General features: G+C 43.1%; 1 protein-coding gene across 2 annotated transcripts in view; it reads left to right on the top strand.

Moving 5' to 3' along the window:
• Positions 1–27,644, top strand: part of POLE4 (DNA polymerase epsilon 4, accessory subunit) — a 172,525-nt gene that overhangs the window by 102,194 nt on the left and 42,687 nt on the right. Inside the window, exon 5 of one of the 2 annotated variants that reach the window (XM_070068861.1) lies at positions 5,607–5,642. The exons of the other annotated variant lie outside the window; for it this stretch is intronic. Within the exon in view, the coding sequence (XP_069924962.1) occupies positions 5,607–5,642 (36 nt within the window). Of the gene's footprint in view, positions 1–5,606; positions 5,643–27,644 lie in introns of those variants that run through there. 2 annotated transcript variants of the gene reach the window in all.

Below are 27,644 nucleotides of genomic sequence, written 5' to 3'. Positions count from 1 at the left end.
AAGCCAGGAGAAATGAGAGGAATATTGTTGGAAGAAAACTTAAGGAAACATACCGGGTAGAGAAAAATGTTAGGGAGGATGAAGCCGCGAGTGCAGGCCGAGGCGAAGACTTAAGCCACCTTGGAATTCTTCAAGTCACCCCGGGGAGCAAGAGGCGAAGATCTGGAACCAGAGGCAGAGACGTGGGCCGCCAGGTTGAAATTCGCCAGGTTAGTCCGGGGAACTTGGACTGAATGCCGGTGGTGGCGGAAACATTCGCGGAAGCCGCCGCGTGCAGAGAGAGCACGGGGCGTGAATAGATGGGGAACGCGGGGCTGGCGCTAGGCCGTGGTGCGGGCGCGAAGTGCGTGGAGACCGCGGAGCGTGCGCGCAGAGCCGGGAACCCACCGGCGGGGCGAGGCGCCAGGAAGCCACGCGGAGCCGTGAAGCTGCCGCGGGGCGGGGCGAGGTGCCGAGAAGCTGCTGCGGGGCGAGGTGCCGAGAAGCAGCCTCGGGGCGAGCGCCGCCGGGAAACCGCGGGGATAAGAGAAGCCGCGGGAAGTTTAGAAGTAAAATGAGAGAAATAGGAATGCTGGAAGATAGAAGTAAAATGGGAGAAATAGGAATGCCCGGAGATAGAGAAATAGAGAAATAGAAAGGCCTCCCTACAACACTGCACTGTGAGAGCTTGGATTCGGTCTGCCTGATTAAGTGAGGCGATGAGCACCTGGGCGGCTAGCAGCTTATGCGCCGCAGGTCACCGAAGACAGGCACGAATTAACATCAGTAAGGCTTCCCCACAATGCAACAGTTAGGAGGCTTGGATTCGGTCTGCCTGATTAAGGCGGTAAGCACCAGCAAGCAGCTCGACCAGAGTATGAGCTGCAGGTCACCGAAGATAGGCACGAACCAACACTAATAAGTCTCCCCCACAATTCGGCAATGAGAAGGCTTGGATTCGGTTTGCCTGATTGTTAGGGCTTGTAAGCCCCTGCAGGCAGAGCAGAGCATGCGCTGCAGGGCACCGAACACAGGCACGCATCAGCGCCTAAAAACCTCCTCACAACATGGTGAAGAGAGGACCCGGATTCGGTTTGCCTCATTGATAGGACTTGTAAGAACCTGTGGCAACTCTAGCAAGTAGAGCAGAGTGTGTGCTGCGGGACACCGAAGACAGGCGCGTATCAACGCCAAAAAAAAATAAAAAGAAAGGGGGATCTGTGGGGAGCAGCTCGGACTAGACTAAGTTACTGGAATTAAGACTTATTCTATGCATCTGCTCTCCTCTGTGGGGAGCAGCTCGGACTAGACTAAGTTACTGGAATTAAGACTTATTCTATGCATCTGCTCTCCTACAATATGGCGCTGGGAGAGAAGTAAACAGCTTCTGCACAGCTGCCTCCAGTTCAACCAATTAACTGTAGGACTTGCTCCTGATTGGAGAGCAGCGTACTCGGCGTGTGGGCAGCCGAGTTAGGATTGGCGGAGGAGGACTATAAAGGAGGAGAGAGACGGCATGCACCAGGAACATCTAAGGGGAACATCTGAAGGAACACCTGTGCAGCCCCCGAGAAGAGCCGGCCGGCGGTGTGCCGCTCCCCTGCGGAAGTGGGGAATGTGGCAGGGGGAACCACCCTTCCACGGAGGTGGAAGGGTCGGCAGCCAACCCGGGAAGAACCAGCAGCAAACCCAGGAAGGGCCGAGCAGACAAAAGAACAACACAGGGTCCTGTGTCGTTCCTCCGCTAAGAGGGGGAGCGACAATCTTCCTGTTGAATTGAACCCTTAATCATTATATAGTGTCCCTCTTTGTCTCTCTTAACAGTTTTTGTATTAAAGTTTATTTTGTCTGATATTAATATGGCTACACCTGCTTTTTTTTGGTTTCTGTTGGCATGGAATATCTTTTTCCAACCTTTCACTTTCAGTCTGCATGCCTCTTTGTTAGAGAGATGTGTTTCTTGTAGGCAACAAATAGTTGGGTTGTGTTCTGTGAGCCAGTCAGCCAAACGGTGTCTTTTAACTGAAGAATTCAGACCATTAATGTTCAATGTGACAATTGATATGTAGTGACTTTGCCCTGCCATTTTCCCGGAAATATTTTCTAGTATATGCTTTGAGCTTCCCATGCTTTTTTACTGGTAGGTGTTCTTCCTTTCCCTTCTTTCATATTGATGGCCGTGTTTCTGTGTTTCTGAGTGTAGCACATCTTTAAGTATCTTTTGCAGGGCCAGACGAGTGGCCACAAAGTCCTTCAATTTCTGTTTACTATGAAAGGTCTTTATTTCACCTTCATTCACAAATGAGAGCTTGGCAGGATATAATATTCTGGGCTGGCAATTTTTCTCTCTTAGCACCTGTGCTATGTCTCGCCATTCCCTCCTGGCTTGTAGGGTTTCTGATGAGAAGTCAGCTGTGAGTCTGATTGGAGATCATCTGAGAGTAATCTGACGTTTCTCTCTTGCACATTTTAGGATCTTTTCTTTATGTTTCACTGTGGTAAGTTTAATTACCACGTGTCGTGGTGAGGATCTCTTTTGGTCATGTTTATTGGGGGTTCTATGAGCTTCCTGTACTAGGATATCTCTGTCCTTCTCCAAACCTGGAAAGTTCTCTGCTAGTATCTCACTAAAAAGGCCTTCCAATCCTTTCTCTCTCTCCATGCCTTCAGGAACTCCTAGAACTCGAATGTTGGTTTTTTTAATAGTATCCTGTAGATTCCCAACAATATTTTTTAGGTTTCTAATTTCCTCTTCTTTTCTTTGGTTTGACTGTATGTTTTCCTGTGCTCTATCTTCCAAGTCCGATATTCTCTCTTCTGCTTCACCCATTCTGTTTTTAAGGCTTTCTAATGTGTTTGTCGTTTGATCTATTGAGCTCTTCATTTCATTTTGATTTCTCTTGACTATTACACTTTCCTGTTCTACTAGTTTCTGAGTTTCATTTTGACTCTTCCTTAAAATTTCATTTTCACGAGAGAGATTTTCCATCTTGTCCATTAAGGATTTCTGTAGTTCAAGGATTTGCTTTTGAAAACTTCTAAATGTTCTTATCATAAATTTTTTGAAATCCGTATCTTGCATTTCTTCTATCTCATCATCTTCATACTCTTGGCTTGGGGTGTTTTGCTTATTTGGAGGCATCATAGTGTCATCGTTGATCTTGCTCCCTCTATTTCTGTGTTTGTTACTCGGCATAGTTAATTCTTCTTGCGTCACTGTGCGTTTTTTTTTTTTTTTTTTTTTTTTTTTTTTTTTTTTTTTTATACTGTGTCCGTGTTAAGTGGACTGCCTGCTGTTGGAGGAGCCTTGGAGGCTTGAGATGGGTGCGGCCTGAGAGCTCTGCCTGGTTCTTCCTGGTTAAGGGTGTGCAAAGGTGACACCCTCAGGTTATGCGTGGTAAATCTCTCTCTTTTTATTTATTTATTTATTTATTTTATTTATTCAGGGGGTAAGTAACACAGCAGGGCAGGGCTGTGCAGCATTGATGGTATTTAGCTTCCAGTCTTTGGCTCCTCTGGACTCCCACTGGGTTGCCTAGGCTACTGAATTGTAGTGACTCAGTTCCTTAACTCTCCCCCATTGATATGTAAATCCAAAGAGGAGGCCTGCTCTTTGTCTCTTGGGAATTCTTCAAGTGTTGCAGCCTTGTAACCTTTGCAAGGTTAGGGGGAAGAGAAACCCCGAAGCTTTTTTTTTTCCTTCTTTCCCGTAGTGAGTTTGCTGCACTTTCCGGCCCCCCTCTAGATTCTGACCCCCGTTTCCCCACCAATGTCTCGGGTTATTGAGCTCACCTCCCCTTCCAGCGCCGATGTGTGGACTCGGAGCCCTGAGCGTCCCAAGTCTCCCCGCTGTTGTCTGTGTGGCATGCACTCCCCTTGGAGCACTGTCGCGTAGACCCTGGGGCTTCTGCGGCTGGGTCCCGCAACTTGGCTTCCGCGTGGTGGGCGACCTTGTTCTCCCAGTAGGTCCTCCAATTCACGCCTGCTCCATCCAGAAGGGTTTCCCCTGCAATTTTTTGGTTCTATTTTCTGCGGCTACCGTAACTCCCCTTTTATTAAAGTAAATTTTCCCGGACTATCGGTGCGTGCCCTCACTATTCCGCCATCTTGGCTCCGCCCCTTCTTCACAATCTTTATCAGTTAGCATGGTACATGTTTCAGTCAGGCTTCTCCAGAGAAACACAATCACTAGGCTATATGAGAAGTCTTCAAAAAGTTCATGGAAAAATGTGTATTATGAAAAAACTATGCATGATATCAGTATTTTTTAAAAGTCTAACATTTATAAGTCTTGTGTTTTGTTATTTCTTTCTTAAAAAAGATTTGATAGGCAGAATGACTGAGAGAGAGAGGGGTGGAGAGGCAGAGAGTGAGAGAGGGAGAGAAAGAGAGTGCTTCCTTTCATTGGTTCACTCCCCAAATGACTGCAAAAGCCAGGTATGGGCCTGACCAAAGCCAGGAACCTGGAGCTGCATCCTGGTCTCCCCATTATTGTGGGGGCTAAATGCAACAATGATTCTAGTGCCTGGTATAATGCCAAATGATGAGCAGAGAACCACTGCTTGTCTTATTCCTATGTCTGTTCTTTATTTTCTACTTAGGGGATCCTGCTCATCCTTTAGACTCAGCTCAAATGCCAGCCTCAAACTTTTCTTCTTTTTCTATTCTCATGTCACTGTGATCTTACACAGTCACGTGGCTTTAAATACCACCTATAGTCTGATGGTCTTTTTAAAAATATATATTTACTGGGAGCTAGTGCTGTGACACAGCGGGATAAGTCACTGCTTGCAGTGCTGTCATCCCATATGGGCGCTGTTTCAAGTAATGGCTGTTCCACTTCTAATCCAGCTTCCTACTAATGTGCCTGGGAAATCAGCAGACGATGGCCCATGTATATGGGCCCCTGCACCCATGTTAGAGACTCGGAAGTATCTCTTAGCTCCTGGCTTCAGTCTGGCCCAGCCCTGGCTGTTGTGGCAATTTGGGGATAAACCAGCAAATGGAAGACCTCTTTCTCTCTGTCTCTCCCTCTGTCTCTGTAACTCTGCCTTTCAAATAAATTTAAAAAAAGATTTATTTATTTATTTTAAAGGCAGAGTTAGAGAGAGAGAGAGAGAGAATCATCCATCTACTGATATACTCCCCAAATGGCTACAATGGTTGGGACTGGGCTGATCTGAAGCCAGGAGCCAGGAGCTTCTTCTGAGTCATGTGAGTACATGGGCCCAAACACTTGGGCCATATTCTGTTGCTTTCCTGGGCGCATTAGGAGGGAACTGGATTGGAAGTAGAGCATCCAGGACTTGAACCAGCGCCCATTTAGGATGCCAGCACCACAGGCTTGATACGCCTCAAACAGAGCTTTTTACTACCTGACCCAAACGTGATCCTTCAGCAGCCTTCCTCACCCCAGAGGATGGTAGCTCTACTCTCCGGTAACTCAGGGCCCATACTTGGCAGTTGTTATTGTCCATTTTATCCTCCCTCCCTCCCTTCTTCCTTCCCCACCTCCCCCCTCCCTTTTCCTTCTCCCTTTCTCCTGATATTACATCTCCTATTCATTAGCAAATCCATCTTATGTTGAAAATAAATCTGAAACAGAGCACTTCTCTCTACTCCCACAGCTCCACCATGGTCCAAGCCCCCATCACTCTCCCTAGGTAAGTCCAGAAGCCTTCTCGCTGGTCTTCCTGCTTCCACTATTGCTCCCCTACTGGTTTTACTAGCATTGCAGTCAATGACAATTCAGAAACTGTCATGTGTCACACACAAATTTGCTCAAAAATACCCTGCTTAGCAATTTGTTTGACAAAGATATAAAACAAAGTTTGACAAAACTATATTTGCAGCAATACTTATACACACGGCCTTTCTTTTTTGGTTTCATGTTATTATTTTTTTAAAAAATTTAGTTCCCACATATAATGGTCTCTTTACTTGTACTCTTTTTTCCCTATTTTTTTTTAACTTTTATTTATTTATTTTTTTTTCCGGGTTTCATAAAACTTTTACTTGAAAAACATTTTTAACAAAATAACATTCTTCCAATCAAAGAAACTTTCCCATAGGGTACATGTGGCTTTCTGCCTTAAAGATTACAGTATGACATTCAAAGGGAAGAAGATTTTAAAACAGCCACCTAGCTCAAAACTTACAAGAGAAATAGATTTGTTTAAAGTGCCTTTAAAATATGAAAGCAAGTAATATAAGTTGTTGAATCTATGTGAAATTTTAAAACTTTCTTTAAAAATGGTCCATATGGTATGCACAACATTGCAGCTGGTACAAAACTGCCTGTATTTAGTTGGAAACACAAAAACAATGCATGTGAACAATATTCTTTGAAAAATAATTCAAAATGCTGCCACTACATCATAAGGCAATCTTAGACAAGAGTGTTGACAGTATTCAGAGAATTAGCAAAAACAAGCTGAATATTAGAGGATTCAAACATTTACTTTGATATTTTTATGAATATAAATTTCCAAAGTGCAGCTTATGGATTACAATGGCTTCCCCACCATAACTTCCCTCCCACCCGCAACCCTCCCCTTTCCCACTCCCTCTCCCCTTCCATTCACATCAAGACTCATTTTCGATTCTCTTTATATACAGAAGATCAGTTTAGCATACATTAAGTAAAGATTTCAACAGTTTGCACCCACACAGAAACATAAAGTGAAAAATACTGTTTGAGTACTAGTTATAGCATTAAATCTCAATGTACAGCATACTAAGGACAGAGATCCTACATGAGGAGTAAGTGCACAGTGACTCCTGTTGTTGACTTAACAAATTGACGCTCTTGTTTATGGCCTCAGTAATCACCCTAGGCTCTTTTCATGAGTTGCCAGGGCTATGGAAGCCCCCTGAGTTCACCGACTCTGATCATATTTAGACAAGGCCATGGTCAAAGTGGAAGTTCTCTCCTCCCTTCAGAGAAAGGTACCTCCTTCTTTGATGACCCGTTCTTTCCACTGGGATCTCACTCGAGGAGATCTTTCATTCAGTTTTTTTTTTTTTTTTTTTTTTTGCCAGAGTGTCTTGGCTTTCCATACCTATAATACTCTCATGGGCTTTTCAGCCGGATCCGCATGCCTTAAGGGATGATTCTGAGGCCAGAGTGCTGTTTAGGACATCTGCCATTCTATGAGTCTGCTGTGTATCTCGCTTCCCATGTTGGATCATTCTCTCCCTTTTTGAGTCTATCAGTTAGTATTTGCATACACTAGTCTTGTTTGTGTGATCCCTTTGACTCTTAGTCCTATCATCATGGTCAATTATGAACTGAAATTGATCACTTGGACTAGTGAGATGGCATTGGTACATGCCACCTTGATGGGATTGAATTGGAATCCCCTGGTATATTTCTAACTCTAACGTTTGAGGTAAGTCAGCTTGAGCATGTCCTGAATTGCACATCTCTTCCCTCTCTTATTCCCACTCTTATATTTAACAGCGATCACTTTTCAGTTAAGTTTCAACACTTGAGAATCACTGTGTATTGATTACAGTATTCAACCAAAAGTATTAAGTAGAACAAACCAAAAAAAATACTAAGAGGGATAGCATATTAAGTTGTTCATCAACAGTCAGGGCAAGGGCTGATCAAGTCACCGTTTCTCATAGTGTTCATTTCACTTTAACAGGTTTCCTTTTTGGTGCTCAGTTAGTTGTCACCTATCAAGGAGAACAAGTGGTATTTGTCCCTTTGGGATTGGCTTATTTCACTCAGCATAATGTTTTCCAAATTCCTAACAGGGATCACTTTTCAGTTAAAATTTAAACACCTAAGAATAATTGTGTGTCAATTACAGAGTTCAACCAATGGTACTAGAACAAAAAAAATACTAAAATGGATAAAGTATTACATTGTACATCAACAGTCAGGACAAGAGCTGATCAAGTCACTGTTTCTCATAGTGTCCATTTCACTTCAACAAGTTTCCCCTTTGGTGCTCAGTTAGTTGTTTTAAATCTTTTTTAAAAAAGATTTATTCATTTATTTGAAATACAAAGTTACAGAAAGTCAGAGGCGGGGGAACAGGGGAGGGAGGGAGGCGTCTTCCATCTGCTGATTTACTCCCCAGATGGCTGCAATGGCTGGAGTTGTGCCGATCCGAAGCCAGGAGCCAGGAGTTTCTTCCAGGTCTCCTTTAGGCTCAGCCATCTTCTGTTGCTTTCCTGGGCTCATTAGCCGGGAACTGGATTGGAAGTAGAACAGCCACGATTCGAACCAGTGCCCATCTGGGATGCCGGCACTGCAGGTGGCAACTTCATCAGCTACACCACAGCGCTGGTCCCTACTTGTGTACTTTAGTTAGTGGAGCATTATTGGATCCATGGATAGCGCATGGGGCTTGGAGCTGGAAGAATACTTTTGGAACCATAGGTAGATGGGACATTTTTTATTCAGCCAGCAACAGCAAACAGCAACATAGGTGACCATAATACATCAGCAGTAGCTCACAAGGGAATACTTTTTCATTTATTTTATTTTTAAAATTTATTTCCCCCCAAAGAAACCTTTTATTTAAAGGATACAGACTTCATGTATTTCATGAGTACAACCCTCCCTCCCACCTACTCTCCCAACCCTCCTCCTCCTCCCTCTCCCATTCCCAGTCCCATTCTCTTTATACATAGATCAACTCTATACTAAGTAAAGAGTTCAACTATTTGCATGAAAAAAAAAAAACCAAAACCAAACAAAAAAACTGTTCCTCAACAGTCAAGACAAGGGCTGTTCAAAGTCATTACATCTTGAGTTAATTTCACATCTTTTATTTATTTATTTTTAGAAACTTAGTTAACTTCAAAGGAGCACCCAAGAATGATACATCTTTTATGAGCACTTAGACATAATTATAATACAACTCTTTGAGGACAGAGGACCTGCATGGGAAGTAAGTGCACAGTGACTCTTATTGTTAATTTAGTAGTTAACACTCTTATGTATGACGTCAGTGATCACCTGAGACTCTTGACATGAGCTGCCTAGGCTATGGAAGCCTTTTGAATCCACAGACTCCATCAGTATTTAGACAAGTCTATAAGCAAAGTGGAAGTTCTCTTCTCCCTTCAGAGAAAAGTACCTACTTCTTTGATGATCATTTCTTTCCACTGGGGTCTCACCCACTGAGGTCCTTCATATAGGATATTTTTGCCACAATGTCTTGGCTTTCCATGTCTGAAAGGGCTTTTCAGCTTTTAAGGGCTGATTTTGAGGTCAGAGTGCTATTTAAAGTGATTGTCACTCTATAAGCCTGCTGTATGGACTGGGGAAGACTTTTTAAATACAGGGTTTACACAATAGTAGTCATCAATCAAGAAGTCACTGTATCAGTTGTTGGGCCCACTTGACCAACAGAAAATGTGTCTGTCACTAGGACATACCCTGTTGCCATAGAAGCATAGATAAGAGGGCATAGAAGCATACAATTTTTTTTCCTTAAGATTTATTTATTTATTTGAAAAGCAGAGTTACAGAGAGAGAGGGAGAGACAGAAAAATCTTCCATCTGCTGGTTCCTCCCCACATGATCACAATGGCCAGAGCTGGGCTAGTCTGTAGCCAGGAGTCAGAAGCTTCTTCTGGATCTCCCATTTTGGTACCTAAGTGCCTAAGCACTTGGGCCATCCTCTGCTGTTTTCCCAGGTGCACTAGCAGGGACCTGAATTGGAAGTGGAATAGCTGGAACTTGAACCGGCATCTATATGGGATGATGGTGCCACAGGCAGTGGCTTTACCCACTATACCACAGCTCCAGCCCCCAACATGCAATCTTAACACTATTAGCCTGTTTACTTGGATTTTCTTGCAGTTCTGACAAGCATTAAGTCTTTGACTATAATGTAAATTTTTTTAAAGATTTATTTTATTTATTTGAAAGAGTTACAGAGAGAGGTAGAGACAGAGAGGTCTTCCATCCACTCACTCCCCACATAGCCGCAATGGGTGGAGCTGTGCTGATCCGAAGCCAGGAGCCAGGAGCTTCTTCCGGGTCTCCCATGTGGGTGCAGGAGTCCAAGGACCTGGCCATCTTCTACTGCCTTCCCAGGCCATAGCAAAGAGCTGGATCAGAAGTGGAGCAGCCGGGACTAGAACTGGTGCCCATATGGGATACTGGCATTTAAGGCCTGGGCTTTAACCTGCTGCACCACAGTGCTGGCCCCATATAATGTAAATTTAAAATATTATCTCAAAAAGAAAAATTAAAAAAATAAAGTATGCTAGTACATATACATAAAAATATGCATCCTGCCTTTGGAATCAAAGCTCAGGCCCTTAGGATTATGTTCAAGAGCTCACATCTTCTAACATTAACACTCCCCCCTTGTAACATGGATGAGTCTCACAAATATTACAGCTGAATGAAACCACACACAAAAGAATACGTACTGTCTTTATTCACATAAAGTTGAAAACAGGACTAATGGATGATATCTTAAGTCAGGAAAACAGTTATTCTTGGGACGAGGATAGTGAAGTGATTGGAAGGCATGAGGAGAGGTCCTAGGTGTTGGTCATGCTCCAATTCTCAACCTGTGTGTCTATTACATGGATGTGTTCACATTGTGATAATTTGTCAGGTTATAGCCCACAAATGTGTACTTTCCTATATGTTTGCCATATATCAAGAAAAAAATGCTTAAAATAATGCATTGGATTGGTAGATTCATGGTAGAAAAACGCTGTTTTCCTAGAATTCTCAACTAAGGACTTGAAACCTTGCCCTAGTGAGTTCTGTGCATCAGTCAGTAGCTCAGTACTGGCCTGATGCATGTCACATGCCAACTCTGAGGAGTCAGTGATGGCTAGACGTGGGGCTAGTTCCTGGGTCAGTAGTGGCAGAGTGTTAAGGGCAGGAAGAGATGTTGTCATGGAGTGAGTGAGAATTGGCTGCACTGCATCCAGTACTAGCAGTCCTGTTGACGGTGCAGTCCTGTAGGAGCCAATATCTGTCTCAACATATGATACCCATCTTGTGCCAACACAGAGTTAGCTTGAGATTTCAGGAGCTCTGCCGTGAGCTGTAGACACTCCCTTGCAGCCCTCTGTGATTTATTTGCTGATTCACTTTCTAAACCCTGTCTGCATCCCCCTCAAGGTGCAGCAGCATCCTCTAAGTGCTGTGAAGTCCTGGTAGCACCACCCTGAAGACAGGCATTTGCCATTTCATCATTTCTGCTTCCAGCCAGTCTTACTGCTCTTCATCCTGGGGCACCCCAGAGGCTCTGCCAGGGCCATCAGGGCGGTCGGTGGTCTGCCTTGTGGACCCAGAGGACTGCAGTGGGTAGACCACCACTGTTGGTCTGATTCTAGGTGGCCTGATCTACCATAGTTACCCTTAAGCTTCTCTTCACTTTGAGTCAGGGCGAAATGGGTGCTCACATTGGTCTTCCTTCTGTCCTTTGAGCACAAGAAATTTGCTTCCATCTCTGTCTTTGCACTTGCTGCTCCCTGTGCCTGGAACATCCTCTATCTGATTGTCTCCTTATTTAGGATTTAGTCTTAAAGTTGCCTCCTCAGAGAGGCCTTCTTTGGCTACTCTTAGTCATTCATTCCCTAGAAAAACACTAATTATGCAGTGCACGTGCTGTTCTCAGTGCAAGAACTGAGCTGTGGACCAAAGATGAAAGCCCTTTCTTCCGTGGAGGATGTATCTGGTGGGAGAGGCAGATAATTCATAAGTAAGTAAATAAGTCAATAATCCATCAGGTAATAATAAATATTATGAAGAAAACAAAAGCAGAACAAGGGGAGAGGGAAAAGGAGCAGTGGTGGGAGGCAGTGCCATCTTGAGTTGGGTAGTTAGAGGAAGCCACCTCGATAAGGTGACATTTAAGTAGGAAGCGGGAGAAAGTGAAAGGGTGACCACAGGGAATGTCTGGGAAATGGAGTTTTGGGCAGTGGGAATGGCAAGTGCAAAGGCCCTGAGTAGGGAGTGCTTTTTCCCTCCAATTCCTCCCATAATATGAACATGTTTATCTTCTTCACAACACTTTTTGCTTTTTGAAATGACTTATTCTTTGACTTACTGTTTACATTATGTTAGGGGGCTATTTGAAAGCAGAGTTCTTTCTTTTTTTTTCTCTTTATTAACGATTTATTTTATTTATTTGAAAGACAGAATTAGAGAGAGAGGTAAAGACGGAGAAGTCTTCTAACTGCTAGTTCACTCCCCAGATGCATGCACCGATCCGAAGCCAGGAGCCAGGAGCCTCCTCTAGGTCTCACACGTGGGTGCAGGGGCCCAAGGACCTGGGCTATCCTCTACTACTTTCCCAGGCCACAGCAGAGAGCTGGATGGGAAGAGGAGCAGCCGGACTAGAACCAAAGCCCATATGGGATGCTTGTGCTTTAGACCAGGGCTTTAACCCTCTGCGCCACAGCGCTGGCCTAGCAGAGTTCTTTCTCATTGATATTTTATCCCTTATGCCTAGAATTGAGCCTGATCTAACAATGTGTCCAATAAATGGGAATCACTTTTTGGCTTCCTGTGTCAGTTAGGGTTTCAGTGCAAGTCACAGAGACATCTAAGGAAAATCCAAACAAACCAGAGGCAAAGCTGGAGGTGGAAGAGCCAGACTTTGGAAAGGCAAGGCCAGGAGCTAAGGTTCCCTGGATGGGGTACAGGAGTGAGCGGTTGTCCCTGCTGAGCTCGCTGGGGAGATGGCTCAGCTTCCCTGTTGCTCTCTCTGTGGTTCTTCTCTCAGGAACCCAGTAGGACAACTAGGCTGGCTTCATGGGCACACAACCAGCTACACCTTGAAAGGCCTCTGATTGGGTTAGTGCTCCACTGTTAACTATCATAAGATTCTTAATGAGCATTGAATAAGGGTCTTTAATCTTCATTTTGTGCTGCAAATTATGTCCTGGGGCCAGCTGGGTCCTGTGCCCACCACTGCGTTGGCAGGGGCAAGGCAGGGCCCCGATGCCCAGTGGTTTCCCCAAGATCTTCCTTGAGGAAAACAGAGGAGCTGGCTGGACTGGGGTGGAGGCAGGCAAATATGGCAGCCATGGTGGAATTTCACTAATCATCAGGTTTACTAGCAGAAGGAGGAAGTGGAATTGGCCATCTGTTCTCATCAGGAGGTAAATCTCATGGTTTTTCAACTCTCACTCATAAATGCTGTTTTTCTCATGCCAGGCAGAGTTTGGAAACCTGCCTTCAGCCCTTTAGTATCTGAGTGTTTCCTCAGTTGTTTCATGTTAACATGTTGTTCAGAGAGGGAGTATCTCTGGCCTCATGTTGTGTAATTCTTGTGTGTAAATCATCATGATGTAGGAAGTAGTATTTTCTTGATTAAGTACAACTCTTTGTTTCACAAAACCAAACAGAACCGTATATAGAAAACAAGTCTTAATTATGTGCATAACTGTGTACCTTTTCACTCTTTCAATGATTGTACCACAACTTCTCTATGGTAAACTTGAGGTTTCCAAAAGCATGTATCTTTAGTCCTCTTTGTACAGTATCCTACTTATTAAGTACTTACTGGCACTTTTAAAAGAGTATGCTAATGTTCTTTTGGTTCTTCATGGAATAGTTAGGGGTAATTTTATGGTTTTAGGTTCTGTTATTACATTTGAAAAGGTTTCAAAAAATGTACCCAGATGGGTGCTGGAGACTTGAGAAACTTACACACATTATACAATGAGGAAATGCTTTCGTGCTTTCGTTATGAAGTGATTCATCAGTTTTTGTACAATGTGGTCAGCTGAACTCCCACATTTATCAGCCCTCCCTAAATTCTGTTGAAATGACAAGAAAGTATAAGAAAATGGATGCATCTACAAGTGCTGTATGTTAGAAATTTTGACAGTTGCCAAAATGATAGAAAGTAGATGTGATTGGATGAAAGAGAAACCAGCATAGAGAAAGTTCCAAGTTCAAGGAAGCTCAGGTATGGATGGGTAGAGAGGTAAGAGCCATCCTTCCTCATGGACTCTGAGTGCACCTCAGTTCAGAGGCTACATGTTCACCACGTTAATGACAAAGGGCAGATCATGTGAACTGTGTGCAACTTACAAAAGAAAGACTCAGAATAAAAATGTGGAAGAACTCCTATAAGAAAAAGTCAAATGCCCAGTAAAAATGGGCAAAGGTTATTAACAGAAAAATCACACACAAAAAGAAAGAAAAGTATTTTTTTTTGACAGGCAGAGTTAGACAGAGAGAGAGAGACAGAGAGAAAGGTCTTCCTTCTGTTGGTTCACTCCCCAAATGGCCGCTACGGTCAGAGAGCTGCTCTGATCCGAAGCCAGGAGCCAGATGCTTCCTCCTGGTCTCCCGTGCAGGTGCAGGGCCCAAGCACTTGGGCCATCCTCCACTGCTTTCCTGGGTCACAGCAGAAAGCTGGCCTGAAAGAGGAGCAACCGGGACAGAACCCGTAATACCGGTGCCACAGGCGGGGGATTAGCCTAGTGAGCCAAGGCACTGGCCAAAAGAAAAGTATTTTTAAAAAACCTTGTATAAACAACTTTGAACTTTACCAGTAATCACAAAATTACAAACTGCATAGGCTGAGGTTAGTTTCTCACTAAGTAGGTATATTAGGCTTCTCCAGAGAAACAAAATCAGTAAGTGTGTGCATCTATATCTATCACCTATCTATCCATCTATTATCTATCTCTTCATCTTCTGTCTACCTGCCTACCTGTTTATCTCCCCTCTCCATCACCTATCTATAGTCTTTACAGGAGTTTGTTCACGTGGCCCTGTGGAGACTGGCGAGTCCGAAACCCACAAGGCAGACTAGCATGCTTGAGATCCCAGGAGGAGTTAATGTTGCAGCCCAAGTCCAGATTAGTCAGGAGGCAAAATCCTCTGTTTTTTTTTTTTTTTTTTTTTTTTTTTTTTGTTGGGGGGAGCTCAGTCTTTTTCTCATACAGTCTCCAAATTATTGGAGGGCAATCTTCTTTACTCATAATCTGCTCCAAATGTTAATGTCATCTAAAAAACCTTCACCATGATATTTAGACTGGTATGTTACCAAATACCTGGATACCATGGCTTATTCAAGTTAACACATAAAATTAAAAATAGGCAAATATTTCTTAAAAAATTGATAAAATTCACTGTTCTCAAAGCAGGAGACAAATAGATACTCATCTATATTGTTGACAGGAGAATAATTAGAATACACTTTTGAGAATAAATGAAAAAGCAATTTAACAGTTTCCATAGAAGTTTAAAATGTGCATAGCTTTTAGTATAGTCATTCAACTTTTAAGTGTCTCTTCTAGAAAGAGAATCACACATGATACAATGAGGAAATGATCTATGCATTTATCATATGGACATATTTAAATAATTTATGACCTCTCAATTCTGTATAGTGATTAAGTGATAAATCTGTGTGTACTGTTGTAAAAAAAACTTTCAGACATCTTGTTAACTGAAATAGCCAAATGCTAAAAAATTTATATAGTCCATTTCCAATGACATAGAAAAACAGTATTTTTCACTTTATGTTTCTGTGTGGGAGCAAACTGTTGAAATCTTTACTTAATGTATGCTAAACTGATCTTCTGTATATAAAGAGAATCGAAAATGAATCTTGATATGAATATAAGGGGAGAGGGAGTGGATAATGGTAGGGTTGCAGGTTGGAGGGACGTTATGGGGGGGAAGCCATTGTAATCAATATTCTGTACTTTGGAAATTTATATTCATTAAATAAAAGTTAAAAAAAAGAAAAAAAAAGAAATAGGCATATATTTAAATACATATATATATCAGTTTTTTTTAAAGATTTATTTATCTTATTTGAAAGGCAGAGAGTGAGAGAGAGACAGAGAGGTCTTCCATCCATTGGTTCACCCCCCAAAATGGGCAGTAATGACTGGAGCCAAACCAGACCAAAACCAGGATCCAGGAGCTTCTTTTGGGTCTCCTACATGGATGCAGGGGCCCAAGCACTTGAGCCATTTTCCACTGCCTTTCCAGGCACATTAGCAGGGAGCTGGATTGGAAGTGGAGCAGCCAAGAATTGAACTGGTGCCCACATAGGATGCTGGTGTCACAGGCGGTGACTTAACTTGTTACAACACAGCACTGGTGCCCTACACACCATCTTATATATACATGTATGTCCAATATATGAAGTGTATGTATGTGTGTATTTAAATGTAGAACAGGAAAGACTACACAGGGAACTGTTAATCATGTCGATTCTGAGGTGGGGGTATTGATGTGTGTGAAGGGGAGTTATTTAACATATTCTCTTTAAATGTTCATGTACATGAACACCTCATGAAGATCCTGTGTCATATGTTTGGAGACAGTTTACAGAGGATGGCCTTGGTTCTTCATAGCAGCCCAGGCAGCTCAGTGCCTTGTACCCCAGCTCAGGTCCCGGCTACACAGATTTCAGAGTTGGAGCAAGGGGCCGCAGCTGTTTCTTCTGAGATGATCCAATCTCAGGACTGGCATGTTGTGTTCCTTGTTATGTGTGGTCACTTAATCATGTATTTATTGAGTACTAGCTAGGGGCTGGGAGGATAACAGCAGTGAAAAGATGGGCAAGATAGTTAAGTATGCATTAGAACTTTATTCCTACTGAAAGAAGACAGTAAAATTAAGATAACTTTTCACAATGCTGTCGAATTCTGGAGAAGCCAGGGCAGGTGGGGCTCTTACTTTGGTAGGGTCCAAGAAGGTCCCTCTGGGGAAGAGATAGGGCAGCTGAGGGTATCAGCAGCCCATGTAAGGGGATCTGAGTGAAGTGCTTCTCACATGGCGGGGGTTCGGAGGTAGGTTGGTTGTAGGTAGTGGAGAGAAGGGAGTGAGTGGGTGCCAGATTGTCAGAGGCAGGGCAGGGTCACGTTCTGCCACACTTGTTGGCCAAGGCTGAGAGTTCACATTTTATCCTGACTGTGATGGAAAACCACTGAGGACTTGGCTTTGCAGAGCTGTGTTGAGAATGGATTGCAGAGGTCGAAAGGAAGCAGGGAGTCTGTAAGCAGCTGTTGTAAGTTCAGAGTGATCTCCTTTTTTAGGGGGTGGTTCTTGACATGCAGACTTCAGGATGGGGGGTGGCTTTAAGATCACGTCAGGTAGACAGATTCCAGGGGCTGGTATGGACCTGAACGCACATCATGGCATCCTTGCAGCCTCATCAACTCTGTTAGTGCTCCCTGTCTCAGTGAGTGATAGGGCAGAAAACTGGTTTGCCAGATGCCTTTTACCTCACCAGACCCACTCTCTGGCTGTCTTCTCCTGTGTACAGAGACCTCAAGGACAACACCAGAGGACTCCCTTGTTCTCTGCCTTCCCGTAGGACCCTGAGAGAGTTCTGGAAAGAAAGGAGAGGAGGGAGGAGAGTGAGGACTGGGTAATTATGCTCAGCCTCACCCTGCTGGTGCTCCTTTGTCTTGAGCTTCAGGCCTAGGGGCGGTATCAGTGCCAGCTCTGGGGAATTGAGAGGTCCCTTGTGGCTTCTCTTCAGTCTGTCAGCACTTTGTAAACCACACCTTTGTACTCCTTCTCAAGGTCTCCCAGTTGGGGTTCCCTCTTGGGGTCGTGCTTGATATACCTGAGCATTGTCCCTGGTTCTTCTCGCACCATCTTTCAACATCTGCAATCTATCACCCGAGTGCAAATAGCATTCTTTTCTCTTTTTACCTCAACCTCAGGACTGGTATCCCAGCCGGATTTCTGAAGTTTCCTATCTAATCTCCTTGCTGTCTCCTAGAAATCTGGTCTCCTAGAAAGTGTTTCATTGTTAAAAGAAACATACCATGTTTCTCTGTTTAAAATCTTTGAATAGGTCCCATTTTCTCTTAAGATGCAGTTCAAAACTCCTTAGTGAGGATTTCTAGGTCTTGTACTATCCAGTTGTTGGGAGCAACCCGGACTGGACTGAGTTACTGGAATTAAGACTTATTCTATGCATCTGCTCTCCTACAATATGGCGCTGGGAGAGGAGGCAACAGCTTCTACCCAGCTGCCTCCCACCAACTTGACAAGCTGCAGGACCTGCTCCTGATTGGAGGAGAGCAGCGTGTGGGCAGCCGAGTTAGGATTGGCGGAGGAGGACTATAAAGGAGGAGAGAGATGGCATGCACCAGGAACATCTAAGGGGAACATCTATCTGAAGGAACACCTGTGCAGCCCCCGAGAGAGCCGGCCGGCGGTGTGCCGCTCCCCCGCGGAAGTGGGGAATGTGGCAGGGGGAACCGCCCTTCCACGGAGGTGGAAGGGTCGGTAGCCAACCTGGGAAGGACTAGCAGCCAACCCGGGAAGAACCAGCAGCAAACCCGGGGAGGGCCGAGCAGACGAAAGAACAGCGCAGGGTCCTGTGTCGTTCCTCCACGAAGACGGGGAGTGACACCAGTCTCTCTCTCCTCACAATATGGCTTATTCTTCCTTATTTCACACATTTTGACCCAGCCTCCTGACCTTTTTTTTTTTTTTTTTTTTTTTTATTTTTGACAGGCAGAGTGGACAGTGAGAGAGAGAGACAGAGAGAGAAAGGTCTTCCTTTGCCGTTGGTTCACCCTCCAATGGCCGCCGCTGCAGCCGGCGCACCGCGCTGATCCGATGGCAGGAGCCAGGATCCAGGTGCTTTTCCTGGTCTCCCATGGGGTGCAGGGCCCAAGCACCTGGGCCATCCTCCACTGCACTCCCTGGCCATAGCAGAGAGCTGGCCTGGAAGAGGGGCAACCGGGACAGAATCCGGCGCCCCAACCGGGACTAGAACCCGGTGTGCCGGCGCCGCAAGGTGGAGGATTAGCCTATTGAGCCACGGCGCCGGCTTGCCTCCTGACCTTTTGGGTCTCAACTTTTCTGTGCCTTGTCTTGCTATGGGCTTCGTTTAACTTGGAACTAAGAAGGGTCAAGAGACAGTGCTAAGGTTGTCTGTGCCCTTACAAAAGGGCCTCTTGGTGCCTGCAGAAGCTCTTAGGATTTGAATAAACTCATCTTCCAAAATAGAACTGTCACTTTCAGTCCAGATGCAGACCTCACCCTAAAGACAGTTGGGGGTGAACTCTGCCTGACACTCACAGATTTTTGTAACAATCAGGAGTTACTGGACAGAATTTCTTTGAGAAAACAGTGAGACCCTCTAGACCTGCGTCATTCAGTTCATAAGCTACTAGTTTCATGTGGCCACTGGACACTTGAAATGTGGTGAGTATAATTTATGATGTGCTGTAAATATAGAACGTGAACAGGCACATTTTGAATACAGAGTGAAAAATAATATCTCAATAATTTTTATATTGATTACATGTTGAAATTAAAGTTTTGATGTATTATATTTAAAATATATATTGATAAAATTACTTACATCTATTTCTTTTTAATTTAATGTATTGTGATGCTCTATACCTTGCTCCCATGCAGTGTGGTCTGGACCAGCCCAGCCAGCATCACCTGGGAGCTGTTAGAAATACTGGTCTCGGCCGGCGCCATGGCTCACTAGGCTAATCCTCTGCCTTGCGGTGCCGGCACACCAGGTTTTAGTCCCGGTCGGGGCACCGGATTCTGTCCCGGTTGCCCCTCTTTCAGGCCAGCCCTCTGCTGTGGCCAGGGAGTGCAGTGGAGGATGGCCCAAGTGCTTGGGCCCTGCACCCGCATGGGAGACCAGGAGAAGTACCTGGCTCCTGCCATCGGATCAATGTGGTGCGCCGGCCACGGCGGCCATTGGAGGGTGAACCAACGGCAAAGGAAGACCTTTCTCTATGTCTCTCTCTCTCACTGTCCACTCTGCCTGTCAAAAAAAAAAAAAAAAAAGAAAAGAAATACTGGTCTCATGCCCTGCCCCAGCCTGCTGAATCAATGGTACAGGTTAGCAGGATGCCCAGGTGATGCCCATGCATGTTAAAGCTGAGAGGTACCAGTCCAGAGAGCAAAGCTGGGCTAAAGAGAGCCTTGCTATTTCCTTCTGGATGCAGGCTGTAATTACACCTCTTCATTCAAAGGCTCTAGATGTGCTTTTATTAAAAGCTTTGGCGGAGAGAAAAAAAAAAGAAGAAAAGCTAGACTATTTTGTTGGATAAGAAACTGTAAACTAGATTTATATTCCCATACCTTAATCTAGCATTTTGAGGGCAAAGTTGTAAAAAGAGTGAATTTAACAAATTGAGAGCTTAAAAGCTCAGAAATTCACAACAAATTAGTTGGATCATTTGAAGCATGAACTGTCAACAAAAGCATTAGGACTCCTAGGGAACCCCAGTAAAGCCTGAGATTCTGAGCTATCAAAGTTCAGACTGGAAGCACCATTACTGAGAATGCCTAGGGACATTGGAGTGATGGCAGGGTTGATGTCATCCAGAATTCTAGAAAATCTGCTCAGAACCACAGAATGAGTTGGTTGAGAAAACTCCCATGGGAGACTCAAAAGAAGTGCAGGGATGTGTCTGGTTATTTATTTATTTTTTTTTTGAGTGACTTTGTGTTTTTACTTTTTTTCCTGGTCAAATTTAGATAGTAAAAGCTATTTGTTACTCCTTTTTGTTTTTTTTTTAAAGATTTATTTTATTTATTTTTTTAACTTTTATTTAATGAATATAAATTTCCAAAGTACAGCTTATGGATTACAATGGCTTTCCCCCCCACTCCCCAATAAAATCCCTCCCACCCGCAACCCTCCCCTTTCCCGCTCCCTCTCCCCTTCCATTCACATCAAGATTCATTTTCAATTATCTATATATACAGAAGATGAGTTTAGCATATATTAAGCAAAGCTTTCAACAGTTTGCACCCACACTGAAACACTAAGTGTAAAATACTGTTTGAGTACTAGTTATAGCATTAAATCACAATGCACAGCACATTTAGGACAGATATCCTACATGAGGAGTAAGTGCATAGTGACTCCTGTTGTTGACTTAACAATTTGACACTCTTGTTGATGGCATCAGTAATCACCCTAGGCTCTTGTCATGAGTTGCCGGGCTATGGAAGCCTTTTGAGTTCACCAACTCTGATCATATTTAGACAAGGCCATGGTCAAAGTGGAAGTTCTCTCCTCCCTTCAGAGAAAGGTACTCCTTCTTTGATGACCTGTTCTTTCAACTGGTATCTCATTCATAGAGATCTTTCATTTAGGTTTTGGTTTTTTTTTTTTTTTTTTGCCAGAGTGTCTTGGCTTTCCATGCCTGTAATGCCTGTAATACTCTCATGGGCTTTTCAGCCGGATCCGCATGCCTTAAGGGATGATTCTGAGGCCAGAGTGCTGTTTAGGACATTTGCCATTCTATGAGTCTGCTGTGTATCCCGCTTCCCATGTTGGATCGTTCTCCCCCATTTTGATTCTATCAGTTAGTATTTGCATACACTAGTCTTGTTTGTGTGATCCCTTTGGCTCTTAGTCCTATCATCATGATCAATTGTGAACTGAAATTGATCACTTGGACTAGTGAGATGGCATTGGTACATGCCACCTTGATGGGATTGAATTGGAATCCCCTGGCATGTTTCTAACTCCACCATTTGGGGCAAATCCGATTGAGCATGTCCCAAATTGTACATCTCCTCCCTCTCTTATTCCCACTCTTATATTTAATAGGGATCACTTTTCAGTTAAGTTTCAACACTTAAGAATAATTGTGTATTAATTACAGAAGTAAACCAGTCATATTAAGTAGAACAGACAAAAAAACTACTAAGAGGGATAATGTATTAAGTTGTTCATTAACAGTCAGGGCTATGCTGATCAAGTCACCGTTTCCCATAGTGTCCATTTCACTTCAACAGGTTTCCTTTTTGGTGTTCAGTCAGTTGTCACCAATCAGGGAGAACATATGGTATTTGTCCCTTTGGGACTGGCTTATTTCACTCAGCATGATGTGTTCCAGATTCCTCCATTTTGTTGCAAATGACTGGATTTCGTTGTTTCTTACTGCGGTATAGTATTCTTTTTTTTTTTTTTTTTGATAGGCAGAGTGGACAGTGAGAGAGACAGAGAGAGAAAGGTCTTCCTTTGCCGTTGGTTCACCCTCCAATGGCCGCCGCTGCAGCCGGCGTACCGCGCTGATCCGATGGCAGGAGCCAGGATCCAGGTGCTTTTCCTGGTCTCCCATGGGGTGCAGGGCCCAAGCACCTGGGCCATCCTCCACTGCACTCCCTGGCCATAGCAGAGAGCTGGCCTGGAAGAGGGGCAACCGGGACAGAATCCGGCGCCCTGACCGGGACTAGAACCCGGTGTGCCGGCGCCGCAAGGTGGAGGATTAGCCTATTGAGCCACGGCGCCGGCTGTGCGGTATAGTATTCTAAAGAGTACATATTCCATAATTTCTTTATCCAGTCTACCGTTGTTGGGCATTTAGGTCGGTTCCAGGTCTTAGCTATTGTGAATTGTGCTGCAATAAACATTAGGCTGCAGACCGCTTTTTTGTTTGCCAATTTAAATTCCTTTGGGTAAATTCCAAGGAGTGGGATGGCTGGGTCGAACGGTAGGGTTATCTTCAGGTTTCTGAGGAATCTCCAGACTGACTTCCATAGTGGCTTGACCAGTTTGCATTCCCACCAACAGTGGGTTAGTGTCCCTTTTTCCCCACATCCTCACCAGCATCTGTTGTTGGTAGATTTCTGAATGTGAGCTATTCTAACTGGGGTAAGGTGAAACCTCATTGTGGTTTTGATTTGCATTTCCCTGATTGCTAGTGATCCTGAACATTTTTTCATGTGCCTGTTGGCCATTTGGATTTCCTCTTTTGAAAAATGTCTATTGAGGTCCTTGGCCCATCTCTTAAGTGGGTTGTTGGTTTTGTTTTTGTGGAGTTTCTTGATCTCTTTGTAGATTCTGGTTATCAACCCTTTATCTGTTGCATAGATTGCAAATATTTTTTCTCATTCTGTTGGTTGCCTCTTCACTTTCCTGACTGTTTCTTTTGCAGTACAGAAACTTCTCGATTTGATGTAATCCCAATAGTTAATTTTGGCTTTGACTGCCTGTGCCTCCAGGGTCTTTTCCAAGAAGTCTTTGCCAGTGCCAATATCTTGCAGGGTTTTTCCAATGCTCTCTAGTAATTTGGTGGTGTCAGGTCGTAGATTTAGGTCTTTAATCCATGTTGAGTGGATTTTTGTGTAAGGTGTAAGGTAGGGGTCTTGCTTCATGCTTCTGCACATGGATATCCGGTTTTCCTAGCACCATTTGTTGAATAGACTTTCCTTGTTCCAGATATTGGTTTTAGATCCTTGATCAAATAGAAGTTGGCAGTAGATGTTTGGGTTGATTTCTGGTGTTTCTATTCTGTCCCATTGTTCTATCCATCTGTTTCTGTACAGTACCAGGCTGTTTTGATTACAACTGCCCTGTAGTATGTCCTGAAATCTGGTATTGTGATGCCTCCGGCTTTGTTTTTGTTGTACAAGATTTGCTTTAGCTATTCGAGGTCTCTTGTGTCTCCATATGAATTTCAGCATCATTTTTTCTAGATCTGTGAAGAATGTCTTTGGTATTTTCATTGGTATCACATTGAATCTATAAATTGCTTTTGGGAGAATGGTCATTTTGATGATATTGATTCTTCAATCCATGAGCACAGAAGATCTTTCTATTTTTTGGTATCCTCTTCTATTTCTTTCTTTAAGATTTTGTAATTCTCATTGTAGCGATTTTTAACGTTTATTCCAAGGTATTTGATTGTTTTTGTGGCTACTGTGAATAGGATTGATCTTAGCAGTTTTTTCTCAGCCATGGAATTGCTTATGTATACAAAGGCTGTTGATCTTTGTGCATTGATTTTATATCCTGCCACTTTGCCAAACTCTTCTATGACTTCCCATAGTCTCTTAGTAGAGTTCTTTGGATCCACTAAATAAAGAACCATATCATCTGCAAAGAGGGATAGTTTGAGTTCTTCCTTCCCAATTTGTATCCCTTTAATTTCTTTATCTTGCTTGATGGCTCTGGCTAAAACTTCCAGAAGTATATTGAATAGCTGTGGTGAGAGTGGGCATCCTTCTCTGGTACCAGATCTCAGTGGAAATGCTTCCAACTTTTCCCCATTCAATAGGATGCTGACCGTGAGTTTTTCATGAATTGCTTTGATTGTATTGCGGAATGTTCCTTCTATACCCGATTTGCTTAGAGTTTTCATCATGAAATTGTGTTGAATTTTATCGAATTCTTTCTCTGCATCTATTGAGATAATCATATGGTTTTTCTTCTGCAGTCTGTTAATGTGGTGTATCAGAATGATTGATTGATTTGATAACATTGAACCATCCCTTATGCAAGGGATAAATCCCACTTGGTCTGGGTGGATGATTTTTCTGATGTGTTGTTGTATTCTATTGGCAAGAATTTTATTGAGGATTTTTGGTTTATGTTCATCAGGGATATTGGTCTGTAATTTTCTTTTAATGCTGCATATTTCTCTGGCTTAGGAATTAAGGTGATGCTGGCTTCTTAGAAAGAATTTGGGAGGATTCCCTCTTTTTCAATTGTTCTGAATAGTTTGAGAAGTATTGGAGTTAGTTCTTCTTTAAATGTCTGGTAGAATTCATCAGTGAATCCATCTGGTCCTGGGCTTTTCTTTGTTGGGAGGGCCTATATTACTGTTTCAATTTCTGACTCAGTTATGGGTCTGTTTAGGTTTTCTATGTCTTCCTGGTTCAATTTAGGTATGTTGCATGTGTCCAGGAATCTATCCATTTCTGATAGATTTTCTTGTTTGCTGGCATACAAGTCCTTGTAGTAATTTCTGATGATTCTTTTTATTTCTGTGGTGTCTGTTGTTACATTTCCTTTTTCATCTCTGATTTTATTGATTTGTGTCTTTTCTTTTTTTTAGTTAGTTGGGCCAATGGTGTGTCAATTTTATTAATTTTTTCAAAAAATCAGCTCTTCGTTTGGCTGATTTTTTTGTAATTTTTTTTTTGGATTCAATCCTGTTAATTTCTTCTCTGGTTTTAATTATTTCTCTTCTCCTACTGGATTTGGGTCTGGTTTTCTGCAGTTTTTCTAGGTCCTAGATCCTTGAGATGTGTTGAAAACTCATTTATTTGGTGCCTTTCCAATTTCTTGATATAGGCACCTATTGCTATAAATTTGCCTCTCAATACTGCTTTTGCCGTATCCCATAAGTTTTGATATGTTGTGTTGTTATTCTCATTTATTTCCAGAAAGTTTTTGATTTCTCTTTTGCTTTCTTGAATGACCCAGTGTTCATTCAGGAGCATGTTGTTCGGTCTCCATGTGTTTGCATACTCTCTAGGGATTCCTGAGTTGCCAGTTTCTAACTTCATTCTGCTGTGGTCTGAGAAGCTGCATGGTGTGATTCTAATTCTTTTGAATTTGCTGAGACTTGCTTTATGGCCTAGTATGTGGTCGATCCTAGAGAAGGTTACATGCACTGCTGAGAAGAATGTAAATTCTTTATGTGTAGGATTGAAAGTTCTGTAGATATCTGTTAGCTCCATTTGGGCAATAGTTTCGATTAAATCTGCTGTTTCCTTGTTGATCTTCTGTCCGGATGATCTGTCTATTTCTGAGAGTGGAGTATTGATGTCCCCCAGTACTATTGTATTGGGGTCTAAGTCTCCCTTTAAGTCACTTAATGTCGCTCCCCCTCTTTGTGGAGGAACAACACAGGACCCTGCGCTGTTCCTTTGTCGGCTCGGCCCTTCCCGGGTTTGCTGCTGGTTCTTCCTGGGTTGCCTGCCGTCCCTCCACCTCCGTGGAGGGGCGGGCCCCCTGCCACTTTCCCACTTCCGCGGGGGAGTGGCACACCGCCGGCCGGCTCTCTTGGGTGCTGCTCAGATGTTATTCGGATGTTCCCCTTAGATGTTCCCCGTGCATGTTGTCTCTCTCCTCCTTTATAGTCCTCTTCCACCAATCCCAACTCTGCTACCCACACACCGAGTATGCTGCTCTCCTCCAATCAGGAGCAGGATCAGCTCCTGCAGGTTATTGGTCAAACTGGAGGCAGCTGCGTAGAAGCTGTTTACTCCTCTCCCAGCACCATATTGTGGGAGAGCAGATGCATAGAATAAGTCTTAATTCCAGTAACAGTCTAGTCTGAGTTGCTCCCCACAACTTAACATATCTTTTAAATAAACCAGTGCCCTGTAATTAGGTGTATATACATTTATAATAGTTACATCTTCCTGTTGAACCCTTAATCATTATATAATGCCCCTCTTTTTCTCTGTTAACAGTTTTTGTGTTAAAGTTTATTTTGTCTGATATTAATATGGCTATACCTGCTTTTTTTTGGTTTCTTTTGGCACGGAATATCTTTTTCCAACCTTTCACTTTCAGTCTGCACGCATCTTTTTTGAAAAGATGTGTTTCTTGTAAGCTGCAAATAGATGGGTTTTGTTCCTTAATGCATTCAGCCAGTCTGTGTCTTTTAACTGGAGAGTTGAGGCCATTAACGTTCAATGTGACTATTGATGAGTAGTAACTTTGCCCTGCCATTTGCCAAAGATTTTTTTTAGTATATTCTTTGAGCTTCCTGAGATCTTTTACTGGGAGATTTTCTTCCTTTACCTTCTTTCATATTGATGGCCGTGTTTCTGTGTTACTGTGTGTAGCACATGTTAAGCATCTTTTGCAGGGCTGGACGAGTGGCGACAAATTCTTTTAATTTCTGTTTGCTGTGAAAGGTGTTTATTTCACCTTCATTCAGAAATGAAAGCTTGGCAGGATATAATATTCTGGGCTGGCAGTTTTTCTTAGTACCTGGGCGGTATCTTGCCATTCCCTCCTAGCCTGTAGGGTTTCTGATGAGATGTCAGCTGTGGGTCTAACTGGAGATCCTCTGAGAGTAATCTGACGTTTCTCTTTTGCACATTTTAGGATCTTTTGTTTATGTTTCACTGTGGTGAGTTTGATTACAACGTGTTGTGGTGAGGATCTCTTTTGGTCATGTTTATTAGGGGTTCTATGAACTTCCTGTGCTAGGATGTGTCTGTCCTTCTTCAAACCCGGGAAATTTTCTTCTAGTATCTCACTAAAAAGGCCTTCTAATCCTTTCTCTCTCTCCATGCCTTCAGGAACTCCTATAAACTGAATATTGGTTTTTTTAATGGTATCCTGTAGTTTCCTGAAAATATTTTTTAGATTTCTAATTTTGTCTTCTTTTCTTTGGTTTGACATATACTTTCCTGTGATCTGTCTTCTAAGTCTGATATTCTCTCTTCTGCTTCACCCATTCGGTTTTTAAGGCTCTCTAATGTGTTTGTCATTTGATCTATTGAATTCTTCATTTCATTATGATTTCTCTTCACTATCACAGTTTCATGTTCTACTAGTTGCTTCATTTGATTTTGATTCCTCCTTAATATTTCATTTTTGTGTGAGAGATATTCTATCCTGTCCAGTATGGATTTTTGTAGTTCAAGAATTTGTTTATGAGAACTTCTTAATGTTCTTATCTATTTTTTGAGATCCGTTTCTTGCATTTCTTCTATCTCATCATCTTCATAATCTTGAATTGGGGTGTTTTTTTTTTAACCTTGGTTTCTGTGTTTGTTGCTTGGCATTGTGGAGATACTCTTTGGTTGGTTTGCTGTAGTGTTTTTTCTCATTATACTATGACTCTAGGTTAAGTGGACTGTCTGCTTTTGATGGATACTTAGAGGCTTGTAATGGGTGTGGCCAGAGAGTTCTGTTTGGTTCTTCAGGGTTAAGGGTGTGCCAAAGGTGACTCACCCAGGTTGGGAGTGGTAAATCATCTTTCTCTCTCTCTCT

This window comes from Oryctolagus cuniculus, chromosome 2 (genome assembly GCF_964237555.1).
Source record: "Oryctolagus cuniculus chromosome 2, mOryCun1.1, whole genome shotgun sequence".
Classification (NCBI taxonomy): Eukaryota; Metazoa; Chordata; class Mammalia; order Lagomorpha; family Leporidae; genus Oryctolagus; species Oryctolagus cuniculus.
Note: the sequence above shows the minus strand (reverse complement) of the source record. Positions and strands in the feature narration are given on the sequence as shown.